This window comes from Palaemon carinicauda, chromosome 19 (genome assembly GCF_036898095.1).
Source record: "Palaemon carinicauda isolate YSFRI2023 chromosome 19, ASM3689809v2, whole genome shotgun sequence".
Lineage (NCBI taxonomy): Eukaryota > Metazoa > Arthropoda > Malacostraca > Decapoda > Palaemonidae > Palaemon > Palaemon carinicauda.
The window spans coordinates 75,170,734-75,190,338 of record NC_090743.1 but is presented as its reverse complement, the minus strand read 5'-3'; the positions used below and the strand labels follow the sequence as shown (position 1 = coordinate 75,190,338).

Genomic DNA, 19,605 nt, shown 5'->3' with positions numbered 1-19,605 from the left:
ACTCGCAGTAGGGTAGTTACACCTCACTAAATGTCTTAAGGCTAGTCTTCCAACTTTGTCAAAAGTATAATCCCTATAAATAGCAAGGGTTTATATTTAGTGTCATTGTATCATAAATGGTTCTTCAATGTGACAACTCAATCCCTTTGGGATCACACTGCACTCAGACTACCACACTACCAGCTTAACCACCAAGTTGACTTTCAACTTACTGATACAGTACTATACCTTTTCCCAACTAGCAATCTTAAAATGACAAATTCATAGATAATTTCTATTTTTCCTAACTATACAAACCTTAGCTATTTAATAGGGGTATTACTTTCGGCATAGCTGAAATGACGAGCCATTAATTTTTAACGAAGGTTTACTACCCACACCGCTAGTTAGCGGCGGGTAGGGGAGGGTAGCTTGCTAACCCCCGCCCCTCTTACACACCTGTGCTGGAGCTCACTTCACTTGGAGGTAGGACTTCAAGGGGGATAGGGCTGGCAGGCAAGTTTGGTTAAATAGCTAAGGTTTGTATAGTTAGGAAAAATACAAATTATCTTCGAATTTGTCATTTGTTCCGTAACTGGAATACAAACCAAGCTATTTAATAGGGATGACTCACCCATTAGGAAGGGTGGATGTCCCAGCCAGTCTGGCTTTTTGGCTTTGCCCAGGGTCTCCTTATCCAAGTGTGTTAGCACTCAAGAAATAGGGAGCCCCTGCACCTCGCTATAACCTTGCTACGCAAGGTCTGCGGCTTACGCAAGCTGTGTGTGAAAGTATGTGGAAGTGTGACTCGTCCTAGAAAGTTGTTCCGAAGTTCTTTAGATAAAAAACTTGTATACTAGGACTTTCCCAATACCATTTCGTCAGGGTATGGGGACGTAACATTATTAATCTTAATACTAGGAACACAAGGAAGCATGGTTTACTTGCAGTAGTTTGAGGTCAGCTATGCAGAGAACCAAGGATGCTGCTTTCCCTAAGAGAGGGGATGATGAAGAAAAGAATAAGGCCAGTCAAACCTTTTCATTCATGCAGACTAAAACCGGGTAACAATGCCCTCAACCTTCTGTTACTTGTCCAATAAGGAGCTTGAGGTTTTAAACCAGCTGTTGTGTAGCCACCACAGGACCAATAGGAAAAGTATTGAGTCTCCTGTGGGTCACGTCTTGCAGGTAGTGGGATGTGAACGTGGTCTGTCTTTTCGACACCCCAGCTTGAAGAACCTGTGTCAGTGAAAAATCTCTTTTGAAGGCCAGGGACGTAGCAATGACCCTGACTTCATGTACTCTGGGGCGACGTAAAGGAGGAGGGTCTGGATTCAGTGTCAGGTCAATGACCCTGCGAATCCATGCAGAGATGGTGTTCTTAGTGACCCTCCTCTTAGTCCTTCCTATGCTGACGAATAGTGCTGGCACACAAGGACGGGCTGCAGATGTTCTCTTGGGGTACAGCCTTCAAGCTCCTCACTGGGCATAGTACGAGATGGTCTGGGTCATCTGTTACAGTGCGGAGACTATAAATCCGGAAAAAGTCGAATCGATAATCTGCTACGGGTTCTGAGTCTTAGCAATAAACTCAGGGAAAAAGTTGAACTTTACCTCTCCCCATCCCCTTGAATGGGCGATGTCATACGAAAAACCATGAAGTTTGCTGACTCGCTTGGCCGAGAACAAAGCTAGCAGGAACACCGTCTTCCAAGTTAGGTGGCAATCTGATGCCTGGCGTAATGGTTCATAAGGAGGTCTCTTAAGAGACCTGAGAACTCAAACCGCGTTCCATGGGGGAGGTCTCACTTCCGACTGCCGACTGGGGGCAGGTAAGTTCATAACTCCGTATGAGAGGAGAAAGTTCTGGCGATGAGGAAATATCCATTCCTTTCAGTCTGAAGGCGAGACTTAAGGCTGAGCGATAGCCTTTCACTGCCAAGACTGAGAGGCGCATTTCTTCACGCAAATACACAAGGAACTCCGCTATTGCTGGAATAGTGGCATCGAGTGGAGAGATACCCCTTCTATGACACCAACCACAAAAGACTTTCCACTTTGCCTGGTAGACTGCTGCTGATGACTTCCGCAGATGTCCAGACATCCTGATCGCAACTTGTTGCGAAAATCCTCTCTCAAAGAGATGCTGAATAGTCTCCAGGCATGAAGTCATAGTGAAGCTACGGCTTTGTGGAAGATGTTGGCGTGTGGTTGTTTGAGTAGATTGTGTTGCAGAGGGAGTTCTCTTGGAGACTCCGTTAGGAGTTACAGAAGGTCAGGGAACCATTCTGCATGATGCCATAGCGGAGCTATGAGAGTCATTGAAAGATTGACCGATGTTCTGGTCTTGTTGAGCACCTTCCTCATCAGACGGAACGGGGGACAGGCGTAAACGTCAATGTTGTCCCACCGTTGTTGGAAAGCATCTTGCCAGAGAGGATTGGGGCCTGGGACTGGGGGAACAGTACAGCGGGAGCCTGAAGTTCAGGGCCATTGCGAAGAGGTCCACAGTCGGAGAACCCCACAAAGTCAGGATTTTGTTGGCTACTAGATGATCCAAAGACCACACGGTACTCACTATCTGAGTGCTCTGCTCAGGTTGTCAGCGACCCCATTCCTCTTGCCTGGAATGAAGCGTGCCGATAGTGGTATCGAGTGGATTTCAGCCCATCTCAGTATCTCTACTGCTAGATGGGATAGTTGCTGTGAAAAACTACCTTCTTGTTTGTTGATGTAGGCCACAACTGTGGTGTTGTCGCTCATCACCACCACAGAGTGACTTGCCAGGTACTGTTGGAACTGTTGAAGAGCTAGAAAGACGGCCTTCATCTCTAGGAGATTTATGTGGAGGTACTTTTCTGACTCTGACCAGAGGCCTGAGGTCCTGTGGTGAAGCACATGGGCCACCCCCACCCTTTTTTTGAAATGTTTGAAAACAGCATCAAATCCGGGGGGAGTTCGAGAAGATCCACTCCCTTTCGTAGGTTCTCGTCTGCCACCCACCACTGGAGATCCATCAGTTCCGCAGGTCCCATGGGGATCTGGATGTCCGGGGAGACATACGCCTGATTCCACTGGGACTTGAGTCGCCACTGGAGGGATCTCATCTTGAGGCGACCATTAGGAACTAGACGGGCCAGTGATGAAAGGTGACCGAGGAGACGTAACCACGATTGGGCTGGAAGTTCTTCACGTCTGAGAAAAGGTCTTGTGACCTTCCTCAGCCTTGCTATCCTGTCGTCTGATGGGAAGGCTTTGTGGAGATTGGTGTCCATAATCATGCCAAGGTATACCAGTCTATGAGTGAGAAACAGGGAAGATTTCTCGAGATTTACCATGATCCCCAGATCTTGGCAAAGTCTCAGAAGTTTGTCTCGGTGTTGAAGAAGGGTTGACACAGAGTCTGCTAGGATTAACCAGTCGTCCAGATAACGGAGGAGACAGATGCCAATCCTGTGTGCCCAAGATGATACTAGGGTGAACACTCTCGTGAAGACTTGTGCTGTGGAAAGACAGAAGCACAGCACCTTGAATTGGTACTTTCTGTTGTCTAGGCTGAATCTTAAGTACTTCCTTGAAGACAGATGGACTGGGATCTGTAAGTACGTGTCCTTTAGGTCCAGTGTGCACATGAAGTCTTGCAGTCTTACTGCTAGTCTGACCGTGTCTGCCATCTCCATGCTGAACGGAGTTTGTTTGACAAACTTGTTCAGAGCTGAGAGGTTGATGACTGGTCTCCAGCCTCCAGACGCCTTCTTTACAAGAAAGAGTCGACTGAAGAAGCCTGAGGATCCGTCAAGGACCTCTTAGAGAGCGCCCTTCTTCAACAGGGTCTGGACTTCTGCCCGAAGGGCTTGCCCCCTTGCCGATCCCATGGCAAGGGAGTTCAATGACACGGGATTCATCATCAGGAGAGGTAGAGATGTTATGAACGGGGCGCGATATCTTAGAATGATCACGGAGATTGTCCAAGAATTGGTCCCGAGTTGCTTCCACCTGTTTGAGCAACTTTGTAGGCATTCCCCCACTGGTGGAAATGCAGGGGTACTGCCTATCCTAGCGTTTGTGGCCTCGGCTACTCCCTCTAGGATTTTTGCCTCCCCTGGAAGACTTTTTGCCTTTCCTTTCTTTGACAGGAAAGGTCTTAGACACCATAATCTTTGCTGTTGTTGTCGTCGTAGTGGTCTTGACTGGACGGGACTGCTGTGGTGCTGGAGGCTTATAGGGCTTGGATGTTAAAGCCCTATGAAGGAGGGAGTCTTGATGAGGCTTCCTCCACCTCTCAGCGGCATGTTCCACTTCCTTAGGCTCAAAAAAAAAACAGACCCTCCATGGAGGAATGTCTGAGACTATTGATCTCGACGCTAGGGACCTTCTGATGGAATCTCTCAGCTACTGCATCTCGACGTTTCAGGACGGTACTTGCCCATAAGTTCGAGACTTGGTAGGCCAGAAACTCGATCGTGCGAGTACCTGAGAGAAGGAAGGTTTCCATAGCTTTCCTGGTACGTTCCTTGGAGAAATCCTCAGAATGTATCAGGATACCTAAGGTCCCCAACAGGATATCGAGCCACGAAGTGGCTTGCATAGCACACTTCGCGACTTTCTCCTGATGGAGGATCTCGCCTGCCGAGAATGAGACCTGCCAGTTAGAGAGTTTCTCAAGAGGGACTCCCCTAGTTAGCTCTTCCAGCGAGTGGTGAAGTGGAAGAGCTAGACAAGGCTCCTCTAGGATCTCAAAGTACCTCCTCTGCTATATGCGAGGAAGTGGGAGGAGCTTGTTGGTGGTACAGGAACAGTTGGAGGAGGACATCTCGGAGAGCTGTTGTGAGATCTTGTCCCTGGTACTCTTTACCCCTTAAGACCAGGGCAGGGCTGCACTGGTCTTAGAGGGCTTTTGAGTACCAAAGACGCGGTCTAAGACCATGTCTTTGCCCTCTCGAGGAGGGATCTCTGGGTCTGAAAACCCGTTGAGAGCCCTCATTAGAGTCAGAACTTGCCAAAACGTATGTTCTGACTCTTGCTGATCTCCTCCTGCTGTAGGACTTGCAGCGGAGTTTCCTTCTACCCCCGAAGGCTCTTCTTGGGGAGAGTCGCGGATATTCCCTGAGTGGCTAGTTAGCTCCATCCTAGTCCTCCAGTTTTGGAGTATTTAGATTCCTTCCTGGGAAGGATATAAGACTCCAACATTGACGAGGGTGGCATGTTCCTTCCAATCCCTGACTGAGTGGACCCTCGGTGTGAAGAGAGGTTTCCTCCATTGGTGCGATGGGGGGAAGTCTCTGCTCGCGTGATTCCCTTGGAGACGGGAAATCTTCATCTGAAAGGGAAGGAGAGGCAATCTGAGGAATAGAAGGAACCTCCCTCAAAGGTCTGCGTGGAGTCAGTTTCGCCCTTGGGGAAGTGACTGCGTCTGGAACTCCTCTTTTTTTCTTCAAAGGGGTAGAAGAAGCCATGATTCAATGTCTCAATTCAGAGAGGACAGGCTTGAAAGCCTGAGTTATGGCTCTGATCAAGGCACCGAACCAGGGCTGTTGGCTGACAGACGCACTGTCAGACATACCCCTTGAAGAAAAAGGGATTGAAGGATCCCCGGGAGGAGTGACTATAATTGGTGGGTTCAGCTGTGGTAGCTTTGGGATCCTGGACCCCTCTGGATGTTTCCCTTCTCCCACAATGCATGGTAGTACAGTATGCGCTTGCGGGAAGGGGAATGAGGTGATGGCGACCTTGCTGTACGCCGTTCTTTGGGATGTGTTGGCTCGCGCGCGGGAGGATATTGACGCTCGCACGAGGGAGAATAATGGCGCTCGCGCGAGGGAGAATATCGGGGCTCGCGCGAAGGAGAATATCGGGGCTCGCGCAAGGGAGAATATCGGGGCTCGCGCACTTGAGACTGGTGGCGCGCGTGGGCGCGCAGAATCATCACGAAGAGCGCGTGGGCGCGCAGAATCATCACGAAGAGCGTGTGGGCGCACAGGAGTGTGTTCGCGCACGTCTGTGCCAGCCGTAGGGCGCGCGCGCAAGAGAAAGTTCCCTAGGGCGCGGGCGCGCAGTGGATTCATGTGGGGTGCGTGGGACCGCGGGAGAATGTTGGCGCGCATCCCTAGGAGAGGATTCACGAGCGCGCGCATATCCTTGCGGATGCACTGGAGAGCGCGCAGGTAAGCACTGGCACGTTTGTAAGGGTTGGCGCGCGGGAGAAGGCAGCATGGCTGACTTGTCAGAAGTCCTGCTTGGAGCGTATGCGCATGTTGGCACGTACGCTCTTGATGCCCTGTGTTAGGGTAAGGATGAAGATCGGCGCGTAGTGATGGGGCCTGACGAGCTACTAATGAGCACTTGTCAGGTTTCATGGGCGCGAAGCGTGTAAGTTGTTGGCACGCAATAGCACATTTGATTGGAGCCTTGTTAGGCCCATGCAGAAACGGCGAAGGCAGGTCGTCGACAGGTCTGTCGGGTGAAAGGTTGATGTGTCCTTTAAAAGGACGACCTTCCACCGAAGGAGACCGCGAACGATCAGCAGAGAGGTCCAGGACCAATGCAGGTGCAGTGACGGATGATCAGTCTAAGAGGCTCCTCTGCGCGGGACTGCATCGAAGGCCTCTATGACAAAGAGGAAGGCGAGCCTTTCGACGGATGCGCCCTCTGGGGACCGTTGGATCAGCAAGCTGACCTTCTGCAGTCCTCCGAAGAGGAGTCTCTGTAAGTGAACTCCCCTGAGGGGAAGAAACACTAGCAGGAGAGACTGACGATGGACTTAGTTTCTCCCTCGTAGGTTGATCAGGAACGGAAGAAACTAAGCCGTCAGCTACCGTAGAGTTTAGAGTGGAAGAGGAGATGGGTGAAACCGCATTGGATACCTCTGACAACACAACGTCGCCAAGAGACAGAGGATCAACCTCTGTCGGTGACGACGATTGCTTGACAGCAGCATCCAATCGGATGTAGTTAAGCAAAACCTCCTTGGAGGGCGAACCCGTAAGCTCTAAGGAGGACCAAAGCTGAAACATGGAGGTTGGTGACATATCTTTCCCCGGGAGAGAGGTGGAGCTGCTTCGCTAGGGGAAGCAACGTCATCTCTCGAGACCCGAGGTTAGTTAACTATAAATCGGTCTACGCTACCACTCGACGGTCTCTTGAAAGAGACCGACTGAGTGGGAGCTTCGGAGGAGGTTTGGGAAACGGAAGAAGAGGCCTTGGGTTTTTCTCCCTTCGAAGGTGGAGAAATATCCAGTTTGGACTTCTTCCGTCGACGCGAAAACCTCTCCCACTGGGAGGCAGGCCACTCCCTACACTCACTACACTTGTTGGTACTATCACACCATTGGCCCCTACAAGAAGGAAAAAGGGCGTGAGGATCAGTCTCGACCACCGATATGAACGTTCCACAGGGGCGGTCGGGAAAACCAGGGCAGGTGCGCATGATCGCAGAGGCCAACTTCACATATACAAAAACTAGAAAAAGAAAAAACAAAAGCAATTAAATGGCTGCCAATACGACGGCAAGGATGAGAGCGGACACGTCCGACCACCATCCAAGCCGAGAGAAAAGTGAGCTCAAGCACAGGTGTATGAGAGGGGGGGTAGCAAGCTACCCTCCCCTACCGCCATTAACTAGCGAGTAGTAAACCTTCGTTAAAAATTAATGGCTTGTCATTTCAGCTACACCGAAAGTAATACACCTATTAAATAGCGTGGTTTGTATTCCAGTTACGGAACAAACCCCTATCAAATAGCGTGGTTTGTATTCCATTTACGTAACAAACAACAATTTTACTTGTATACAAACACGTCAGTTCCTATTTTATAAGTGCAACAAAAATAATCACAACCACAGTAGGCTACATAGATATAATAGTGACATACCTTCATGCTGCAGCTGATGTCTCTTCAATGTTCCTTTGTGCTTAAATCTTGCATCACATCTAGTACACATATAATCTCTACTGCTCACATGAGAGATCAAGTGGTCCTTCAATGCACTGCTTGTAACAAATGATTTTGAACATACAAGGCATTCATGTGGTCTGTGACCTGTGTGTATCCGCATGTGAACTTTGACAGTATGAGATTTTGTAAATGTTTTTGAGCAAACTCCGCACTTATACTTCTTATCAATTACTTCAGCCATGATCCTTGAGTTCCAATTCCTTAGGGAAGTCAAATATCAAACAACACTCGGTTAATTGGGTACTGAAAACTTAAAACGGTATTTCCATCTGGGAAAATTCACAATTATCTATCAGTTGACTTCTTTTTCATATTTGATAAGAATTCCCATTTCTTTATTCCATAAACTGGACTTTGAACTTTAACACCTACAGTATATCAAATTCATAAGAAAATATTTACTCCAATGTTTCAGTTATGTTGCAATTAACAAGAATCAAACTCACCATACATATGTATATTTGAGGTAAAACAAAGCTCACAAAGAATAGTTAGGTGATATCTCATAATCCAATTCTGCAAAAAAAAAAAAAAAAAAAAAAAAAAAAATCATTAGTATCAATGGTCTTTAAAAAACCATAAAATTTTGTGATCAATCTTGAATTTTCATAGCATACAATCAATAGCAATGTAGCAGTAATCTTTACCAGCTGAAAACAATTAATTATGAATCGAAACTCAGTAGCTAATTTGGTATATGGACAGAGCGTGTGCACACATAGAGAAAGTAAACATACTGTACTGAGTTTATTGTTGCTAACTTGAAATAATTGCAATTGATGAGGTCATCACATCATTGACCGTTGTCATTCTCACAGTTTACAAGACATTGCATAAAAGTGCTCCTATTTATTACAATACCCTTTTAACCCTATTATGGTTACAGTATTATTATTATTCTTAATTTTATTATTACTAGCTAAGCTACAATCCCAGTTGGAAAAGCAGGATGCTATAAGCTTATGGGCTCTAACAGGGAAAAAATGACAAATTCGTAGGAAATTTGTATTTTTCCTAACCATACAAACCTTAGCTATTTATTAGGGGTACAGTATTACTTTCGGCGTAGCTGAAATGACGAGCTATTAAAGTTTAGCAAGGGTTAACTACCTGCACTGCTAGTTATCTGGGGGTAGGGGGGTGTAGCTTGCTACCGCTGTCACTCATGCACCTGTAATTTAGCTCACTTTGCTTGGAGAAAGGACTTCATGGGGGTTACGGCTGGCAGGCAAGTTTGCATGAATAGCTAAAGTTTGTATAATTAAGAAAAATGTTATTTTGATAATAAAATAAATTTTTGAATATACTTACCCGGTGATTATAATAGCTGCAACTCTGTTGCTCGACAGAAAAACTCTACGGAAAAATTCGCCAGCGATCGCTACACAGGTAGGGGGTGTACTCAACAGCGCCATCTGTCGTTCAGATACCCAGTACTCATTGTAAACAAAGAACTCAATTTTCTCCTCGGTCCACTGCGTCTCTATTGGGGAGGAAGGGAGGGTCCTTTAATTTATAATCACCGGGTAAGTATATTCAAAAATTTATTTTATTATCAAAATAACATTTTTCAATATTTAACTTAGCCGGTGATTATAATAGCTGATTCACACCCAGGGGGGTGGGTAGAGACCAGCAAAATATGTTTACATCATATGAGCTAAGAATTTTTATTTCATTTTAGAAGTTATCAAAATAACAAAAACAAAATAAATAGGTACCTGGTAAGGAAGTCGACTTGAACAATTACTCTGCCTTTTTAAGTACGTCTTCCTTACGGAGCCTCGCGATCCTCTTAGGATGCTGAGCGCCCCTAGGATCTGAAGTATCAAGGGTTGCAACCCATACAACAGGACCTCATCAAAACCTCTAATCTAGGCGCTTCTCAAGAAATGACTTTGACCACCCGCCAAATCAACCAGGATGCGAAAGGCTTCTTAGCCTTCCGGACAACCCAAAAACCACAATAAAAACATTTCAAGAGAAAGATTAAAAAGGTTATGGAATTAGGGAATTGTAGTGGTTGAGCCCTCACCCACTACTGCACTCGCTGCTACGAATGGTCCCAGAGTGTAGCAGTTCTCGTAAAGAGACTGGACATCCTTAAGATAAAAAGACGCGAACACTGACTTGCTTCTCCAATAGGTTGCGTCCATTATACTTTGCAGAGATCTATTTTGTTTAAAGGCCACGGAAGTTGCGACAGCTCTAACTTCGTGTGTCCTTACCTTCAGCAAAGCTTGGTCTTCCTCATTCAGATGGGAATGAGCTTCTCGTATTAACAGTCTGATAAAATAGGATAAAGCATTCTTTGACATAGGCAAAGATGGTTTCTTAACTGAACACCATAAAGCTTCAGACGGGCCTCGTAAAGGTTTAGTTCGTCTTAAATAGAACTTAAGAGCTCTTACAGGGCATAAGACTCTTTCTAGTTCATTTCCAACCATATACGATAAGCTTGGAATATCGAACGATTTTGGCCAAGGTCGAGAAGGCAGCTCGTTTTTGGCTAGAAAACCAAGTTGTAGAGAACATGTAGCTGTTTCAGATGAGAATCCAATGTTCTTGCTGAAGGCATGAATCTCACTGACTCTTTTAGCTATGGCTAAGAATACCAGGAAAAGAGTCTTTAAGGTGAGATCTTTCAGGGAGGCTGATTGTAGCGGCTCGAACCTGTCTGACATAAGGAATCTTAGTACCACGTTTAAATTCCAACCAGGTGTAACCAAACGACGCTCCTTCGTGGTCTCAAAAGACTTAAGGAGGTCCTGTAGATCTTTATTGTTGGAAAGATCTAAGCCTCTGTGACGGAAGACTGATGCCAACATGCTTCTGTAACCCTTGATAGTGGGAGCTGAAAGAGATCCTTCTTTCCTCAGATATAAGAGGAAGTCAGCTATTTGAGTTACAGAGGTACTGGTCGAGGATACGGATACTGACTTGCACCAGTTTCGGAAGATTTCCCACTTCGATTGGTAGACTCTAAGGGTGGATGTTCTCCTTGCTCTAGCAATCGCTCTGGCTGCCTCCTTCGAAAAGCCTCTAGCTCTCGAGAGTCTTTCGATAGTCTGAAGGCAGTCAGACGAAGAGCGTGGAGGCCTTGGTGTACCTTCTTTACGTGTGGCTGACGTAGAAGGTCCACCCTTAGGGGAAGTGTTCTGGGAACGTCTACTAGCCATCGAAGTACCTCGGTGAACCATTCTCTCGCGGGCCAGAGGGGAGCAACTAGCGTCAACCTTGTCCCTTCGTGAGAGGCGAACTTCTGCAGTACCTTGTTGACAATCTTGAACGGAGGGAATGCATATAGATCTAGATGTGACCAATCTAGGAGAAAGGCATCTATATGAATTGCTGCTGGGTCCGGGATTGGTGAGCAAAATATTGGGAGCCTCTTGGTCATCGAGGTTGCGAAGAGATCTATGGTTGGCTGGCCCCAGGTGGCCCAAAGTCTCTTGCATACATCCTTGTGGAGGGTCCATTCTGTTGGAATTATTTGTCCCTTCCGACTGAGACAATCTGCCATGACATTCAAGTTGCCTTGGATGAACCTCGTTACTAGTGATATGTTTAGACCTTTTGACCAGGTGAGGAGGTCCCTTGCGATCTCGTACAACGTCAGAGAGTAGGTCCCTCCTTGCTTGGAGATGTACGCCAAAGCCGTGGTGTTGTCCGAGTTCACCTCCACCACTTTGCCTTGAAAGGAGAGACCTGAAGCTTTTCCAGGCCAGACGTACTGCCAGTAGCTCCTTGCAGTTGATATGCATTGTCCTTTGAGTCGAGTTCCATATTCCCGAGCATTCCCGACCGTCTAATGTCGCACCTCAGCCTACGTCCGATGCGTCCGAGAAGAGAACGTGGTTGGGAGTCTGAACAGCCAGGGGAAGACCCTCTCTTAGGTTGATATTGTCCTTTCACCAAGTCAGACAAGACTTTATCTTTTCGGAAACCGGCATCGAGACCGCTTCTAGCGTCTTGTCCTTTTTCCAGTGAAAAGCTAGATGGTATTGAAGAGGACGGAGGTGTAGTCTTCCTAGTGACACAAATTGTTCCACGGATGACAGCGTCCCTACCAGACTCATCCACAGCCTGACTGAGCAGCGTTCCTTCTTCAGCATCTTCTGGATGGATAGCAGGGCTTGAACTATTCTGGGAGCTGATCGTCTTGTTGTTCAGCAACGTCCTCATCAGAGGGTTCCTCATCCAAAACTGATGAGGAAACGGCAACGGAGTGGGCAACGTCTGGCTCGCTGAGTCCGGTCGCACTGGTGGATGCGTGACGGAGCCGGACGCAATATCATGGAACTGCTGCACAGTCTGTGAACTGTCAACAACCATGGGTGCGCGAGGAAGCACAGCGTCAACCCGAGACTGTCTAGACCGTCTGGGTTGTGCAGTCAACACCCTACCAGGTTGCTGAGGTTGACGCACTGCGTCAAAACAAGTCACCTCTGCTGGTTGTTGAACGTCCTGAACGTCAACAACCACCCCCTAGCGTCGCTTAACGTCAACGTGCGGCTGGCAACCCACACTGGGTCGCATCGGTGGAGGAACCACCTCAACTGGCAGACGCGAGTAGGTTACCTCAGCGTCAACAGGGCGCACAACCGACCGGTTGGAAGGTTGTTGGCCAGAAGGTTCGGTAGCAACCTTCTCCGCATTCAAGTCCTCTATCAAGGACGCAAGCTTGGACTGCATGTCTTGCAGCAAAGCCCATTTAGGGTCTACGGGAGCAGGTGTGGCAACAGACGGGGTTAGCGACTGAGGCGGAACCGTTTACCATCCCTGAAAGCCTTGTTATGCGTGACATAATTGTACAGCAAAACTTCAAAGGCTCGAAAACAGCTGTGAAGTTGACCTGTAAACAACTTGGAGCGTCTCCTGGCTAGGCGCCAGGGAGAGTCTACCAGAATTGAGAAGTCTATCTGGGCAGAGGCATGAACTCCCAAGCCGAGAACTTCTCTCGTGTCATATCAGACTCTCGCTCTATAAACCAGTTTAAAAGAAGGGAAAGCAAAGGCTGTATCCCCCAAACTCCTCCTGGTGAAAAACCAGTCGCCTAGCCAACGTAACGCTCTCTAGGAGAGCGAGAGAGCACTAGCTTAAAAACAACGGCTTCGAAGTAGCTAGGCCTAGTGTAAGCTCTGACGTTTAGGCGAACGAGGAGCAGCAGTTACAAAAAGATCCGGACGAAGATCCTTAAAAAAAATCATCATGATTTAATTAAAGTCCATAGGAGGCTAAGCAGCTTTAGGCTCCTCTCCATCTGACAGAGTCCTCAAGGGAATATCAGTAGGAGGGAGAACAGCAACTTCCTCAACTACAGGAACCTTGTCCGATAAAAGCTGAGTCTCAAGCAAGGGAGAGACCTACTGTGGTGGCAATGCTTTACAAGCAGAGTCCACACTCACTGGTGCATTAGTAGCGGACCAGAACGCAACGTCATGTAACTGCTTGACAGTCTGTGAACTGTCAACAACTGAACTGTCAACCACAACAGGTGCGTGAGGACGCACAGCGTCCACTCGAGACTGCTTTGACTGCCTAGACTGGGCAGTCAAAACGACTCTAGAATGCGGAGGTTGACGCACAGCGTCAAAACAAGTCAACCCGATTGTTAGTGAACGTCTTGAACGTCAACAGGAGCATCAGCAAGTGGCCTAACGTCCAAATGCGGCTGAAAAACCACACGAGACCGCATCGAGTGTGGTTCTAAACAACCTGACTGACGTGACTAAGCTACGCCAACGTCAACAGTAAGCACAAAGGAACGTTAGGTTGGCTGAAAGCCAGGATATCGATGAGATAAACGGCTAGACTCAACGGACTAATCGGCAGAATAGTCTTCCATAAGGGAGGCAAGCATATACTGCATGTCTTGCCATACAACACATTAAGGATCAACGGAAATGGTTGTGGTAAGAGACGAGGGTAACGTCTGTGACCGCAACACTTTGCCTACAAAAAAAGACTCTCGGAGTCTGTGTTACGCTTTTGTTAGGTGGCGAGCAGTTATCCGATGACTGCATAGGGTTAGAGCTGTCCTAATGGTTGTAACCAGGACGCTGGACCTGTCCTGAAAGGACTGACTTTCGCTTAAGGGCTTCGAAACCTTGTGACAGGTTTCTTATGCGAAAAGCCTTCGGATGACGAGGAGAAACAACGTCTCTCTCGTCTTATGGTAGGGGAGATCTTGGTAAGATACACCCGATACCATAGAGGGAAAAACGTCTGTTCGTTGGTCAAGGCCTCTCGAACCCATAAGTCGTTTGACATTACTTCTCCCCTGGGCTTGGGAGCATGTAAGAGGTCCCGGACTAGGTGAACGACAGGCACGAACAGACGAACCCTCGGACGCAACACTGTAACACTTTGCGCCTCGGACGCAACACTGTAACACTTTGCGCATATCACTTTATCACTTCGATTTTCTGTTTTGCACTTATTTCTACCTGAAACACGCAATTCTACCCTTCATTAAAAGGTAGTAATTGCGAAATCAGTCGTATAAAGCAAGCTCATTAATACCAGCAAAAAACAGAAAACATATTTTAACATAAAAAAAAAATCAGTGGCTGGGAAAGAGACTAAACACTAGTTCATATAACTACGTTTTCAATCTCTCACCGCACATAGCCTGGGGACGAGAATAAAAACCTAAAAACGTTTTATCCTTCCTCCCCGTACAGCGACTAGGGAAGCGAGTAACACGAGAACAACGTTACCCGCTTGAACGGAACGTTTTCTCTCCTCTCTCTCCCTCCGTCTCTATCTCTCTCTCTCTTGATTTCGCACCTAAGAGAAGAGCCCAATTATATTTCGTCAAAAAAACATGTTATTTGACTAAAGGAAAAAACTGAAAGGTTTTTCAATAAAAAGTTCCTTTAAATTAGAATTTAAAACATTTAAGCTAAGAAAGAATGAACAAAACGTCAGAATCGATTTACTCTTACTGCAAAGTGAAACCGTGATACACTCTCTCTCTATCGTAACGATAGAGCGCATGTTGAACATCCTGAACGTCAACAACTGCGTAGCATAAAAAAAAAAACTAAACGTTAGTTCATCTTTGAAAACAGTACGAAGACTATCAAAGAAATTCTTTCATAAAATATTACATTTAAAAAGTTTTAAATCCTTAGCTCTTTAAAAGCTAATTACGATATAAAGGGCTCAACGTTGATTAACTTCGGTTTCCAAGTTAGGACCGCCTACTCTCAGGAAAGGTCTATATAAACAAAACTTTAAAATTTATTTTTATATGTTTATAATAAATGGAAAGTTAATCGAAGAGGCCTAATAAAGGCGGAGAGATATAAAATATATAGAGGAAAATCTATAACGTGATAAGAATTACTAAAAGCCTAAACACACTTCCGTCTAAGGGAAGGGTCGGCCATTTAAAAGTGAAAGAAAGTCCATACTCTCTTTGTCACCATAATTAAATCTATCCAAAACGAGTTCAAGATTTAAGATGAAGATAAAACACCTGCATAGCGAAAGCTCAAAACTAGAATAAAGTACTTCACCAATTAGTTGTGAAAAAACTCCAGTTTAGCAACAGCGAATAAAAGCGTCTTGTCGATAGCTCGACAGAGAGAAAATTGAGTTCTTTGTTTACAATGAGTACTGGGTATCTGAACGACAGATGGCGCTGTTGAGTACACCCCCTACCTGTGTAGCGATCGCTGGCGAATTTTTCCGTAGAGTTTTTCTGTCGAGCAACAGAGTTGCAGCTATTATAATCACCGGCTAAGTTAAATATTGAAAAATACAAATTACTGGTGAATTTGTCATTTGTTCCGTAACTGGAATACAAACCACGCTATTTATTAGCCAATCTGGCTTTTGGCTTTACCAGGGGGCTCCTTATCTGAGTATGTCAGTACTCAACAATAAGGAGTCCCTGTACCTCGCTAAAACCTTGCAACGCAAGGTCCACGGCCTACGCAAGCTGTGTGTTGAGATATATAGATGTGTGACCGTCCAAGTAAAGTTATTCCTAGTCTTTGGAAGGAAAAACTGTTGTAACTAAGACTTTCCCAACCACCTCGTCAGAGTATGGGGACGCAACAGTATTAGTTTTAATACTAGGTACACAAGGGAGCATGGTTTACCTGCAGTGATTTGAGGTCAGCTTGTGGAGAGTACCCAGAATTCTGCTTTCCCCAAGAGAGGGGAGGATGAAGAAAAGAATACGAGCCAGTCAAACATTTTCATTCATGCAGACTAAAACCGGGTAACAATGCCCTTAACCTTCTGCTACTTGTCCAATAAGGAGCTTGAGGTATTAAACCAGCTGTTGTGCAGTCACCACAGGACCGATAGAAAATGTATTGAGTTTCCTGTGGGTCACGTCTTGCAGGTAGTGGGATGTGAACGTAGTTTGCCATTTCCACACCCCAAACTGAAGAACCTGCATCACTGGGAAGTTTCTCTTGAATGGCAGGGACATAACTACGCCCCTGACATCATGAGCTTTTGGGCGAAGTGAAGGAGGAGGGTCTGGATTCAGTGCGTGGTCAATGACCTTGCGAATCCATGCTGATATTGTGTTCTTGGTGACCCTCCTCTTGGTCCTTCCTGTGCTGATGAAGAGTGCAGGCACACGAGGACGGGCTGCGGCTGTTCTCTTAAGGTACAGCCTCAAACTCCTCACTGGGCAGAGTAAGAGGTGATCAGGGTCATCTGTTACAGAACGAATACTCAAAATCCAGAAGGAGTCGAATCGTGGGCTCTGAGTGTTAGCAATAAACTAAGGGACGAAGCTGAATGTTACCTCTCCTCACCCCCTTGAATGGGCAATGTCATATGAGAGACCATGAAGTTCACTGACTCGTTTGGCCGAAGCCAAAGCTAGCAGGAACACTGTCTTCAAAGTGAGGTGGCGATCTGTTGGCTGGCATAATAGTTCATAGGGAGGTCTCTTAGGGGAACTCGTACCACGTTCCATGGGGGAGGTCTCACTTCAGACTGAGGGCAGGTAAGTTCATAACTTCGTATGAGTAAGGAAAGTTCAAGTGATGAAGAAATGTCTATTCCTTTCAGTCTAAAGGCGAGGCTTAAGGCTGAGCGATAGCCTTTTACCGCCGGGAATAACAGGCACATTTCTTCACGCAAATATAAGAGGAACTCCCCTATTGCTAGAATAGTGGCATCGAGAGGAGAGATACCCCTTCCACGACACCAACCACAGAAGAATTTCCACTTTGCCTGGTAGACTGCTGCTGATGACTTTCGCAGGTGTCCAGACATCCTGATCGCAACTTGTTGCGAAAATCCTCTCTGAGAGAGAAGATACTAGACAGTCTCCAGGCGTGAAGTCGTAGCAAAGCTATGGCTTTGTGGAATATCTTGGCATGTGGTTGTTTAAGTAGATCGTGTCGTGCAGGGAGTTCTCTTGGAGGCTCCTTTAGGAGTTGCAGAATGTCCGGAAACCATTCTGCGAGATGCCATAGCAGAGCTATGAGGGTCATTGAAAGATTGACCGATGTTCTGGTCTTGTTGAGTACCCTCCTCATCAAACAGAATGGGGGAAAGGCGTAAACGTCGATGTTATCCTACCATTGTTGGAATGCATCTTGCCAGAGAGGCTTGGGGTCTGGGACTGGGGAACAATACAACGGGAGCCTGAAGTTCAGGGCCGTTGCGAAGAGGTCCAGAGTCGGAGAACCCCACAAAGTCAGGACTTTGTTGGCTACTAGATGATCTAAAGACCACTCAGTACTCACTATCTGAGATGCTCTGCTCAAGTTGTCAGCGAGCACATCCTTTTTGCCCGGAATGAAGCGTACAGATAGTGGTATCAAGTGGATTTCAGCCCATCTCAGTATTTCTACTGATAGATGGGATAGGCGCTACAAAAAAGTACCTCCTTGCTTGTTGATGTAGGCCACTACTGTGGTGTTGTCGCTCATCATCACCAGGAGCTGTTGAAGGGCCAGAAAGATGTCCTTCATCTCTAGGAGATTTATGTGGAGGTACTCTTCTGACTCAGACCAGAGGCCTGAGGTCATGTGGTGTAGCACGTGGCCCCCCACCCTTTTTTTTGAAGCGTCTGAGAACAGCATCAAATCCGGGGGAGGACGAGAAGATCCACTCCCTTACAAAGATTCTCATCTGCCACCCACCACTCGAGGTCCGTCAGTTCTGCTGATCCCATGGGGATCCGAATGTCTGGGGAATCAAGAGTCTGATTCCACTGGGACTTGAGTCGCCATTGGAGGGATCTCATCCTGAGGTGACCATTGGGAACTAGACGGGCCAGTGATGCAAGGTGACCGAGAAGACGTAACCACGATTGGGCTGGAAGTTCTTCTCGTCTGAGGAAGGGTCTGGCGACCTTCCTCAGCCTTGCTATTCTGTCGTCTGATGGGAAGGCTTTGTGGAGATTGGTGTCTATTATCATGCCTATGTATACCAGTCTCTGTGTAGGAAGCAGGGGTGACTTCTTGAGATTTACCATGATCCCCAGATCTTGACAAAGTCTCAGAAGTTTGTCTCGGAGTTGAAGAAGGGTTGACACCGAGTCTGCAAGGATTAGCCAGTCGTCCAGATAGCGGAGGAGACGGATGACACTCCTGTGTGCCCAAGATGACACTAGGGCAAACACTCTGGTGAAGACTTAAGGTGCTGTGGAAAGACAGAAGCACAGCACCTTGAACTGGTATTTACTGTTGTCTAGGCTGAATCTTAAGTACTTCCTTGAAGACAGATGGACTGGGATCTGGAAGTACGCGTCCTTTATGTCCAGTGTACACATGAAGTCCTGTGGTCTTACCGCTGGTCTGACCGTGTCTGCCGTCTCCATGCTGAACGTAGTTTGCTTGACAAACTTGTTCGGGGCTGAGAGGTTGATGATTGGTCTCCAGCCTCCAGACGCCTTTCTTACAAGAAAGAGTCAACTGAAGAAGCCTGGGGACCCGTCGAGGACCTCCTGAAGAGCGCCCTTCTTCAACAGGATCTGGACTTCTGCCCAAAGGGCCAGCCCTTTGCTGATCCCCTCACTGGTGGACAAGCAGGGGGAGTGCCTATCCTAGCGTTTGCAGCCTCGGCTGCTCCCTCTAGGATTTTTCCTTTCCCTGGAGGACTTGTGCCTTTCCTGTTCTTGGCAGGAAAGGGCTTCTTAGACACCATTGTCTTTGCTGCTGTTTTGGTCGTCGTGGTCTTGGTTGGACGGGACTGCTGAGGAGCTGGTGGTTTATAGGGCTTGGATGTCAAAGCCCTATGGAGGATGGAGTCCTGGTGGGACTTCCTCCATCTCTCAGCAGCATGTTCCACGTCATTAGGCTCAAACAGGTGGGCTCCCTCTAGAGAGGAATGTCTGAGCCTAGCTATCTCGACGTTAGGGACTTGTTGGTGGAATCTCTCAGACACTGCATCTCGACGTTTCAAGATGGTGTCTGCCCACAAGTTTGAAACTTGGTTGGCGAGAAACTTGATCGTGCGTGTGCCTGAGAGAAGGAAAGTCTCCATTGCCTTCCTGGTATGTTCCTTGGAGAGATCCTCAGTTTGATCAGGATTCCAAGGTCCCTAACCAGATACCAAGCCACAAAGTAGCCTGCATGCATACTTCGTGACCTTTTCCTGATTAAGGATCTCAGTCGCCGAGAAAGAGACCTGCCGGCTGGAGAGTCTCTCTAGAGAGACTCCCTTAGTGAGCTCTTCCACGGAA

General features: G+C 47.1%; 1 protein-coding gene across 3 annotated transcripts in view; it reads right to left on the bottom strand.

Annotated features, from left to right (window-relative positions):
• LOC137658679 (zinc finger protein 394-like) overlaps positions 1-19,605 on the bottom strand; it is a 127,279-nt gene that overhangs the window by 90,320 nt on the left and 17,354 nt on the right. For all 3 annotated transcript variants that reach the window (XM_068393651.1, XM_068393653.1, XM_068393654.1), the window contains exons 2-3: positions 8,381-8,450; positions 7,851-8,134 (exon numbers count right to left, since the gene is read on the bottom strand). In XM_068393651.1, the coding sequence (XP_068249752.1) occupies positions 7,851-8,115 (265 nt within the window). In that variant the 5' untranslated portion in view covers positions 8,116-8,134; positions 8,381-8,450. The remainder of the gene's footprint in view (positions 1-7,850; positions 8,135-8,380; positions 8,451-19,605) is intronic.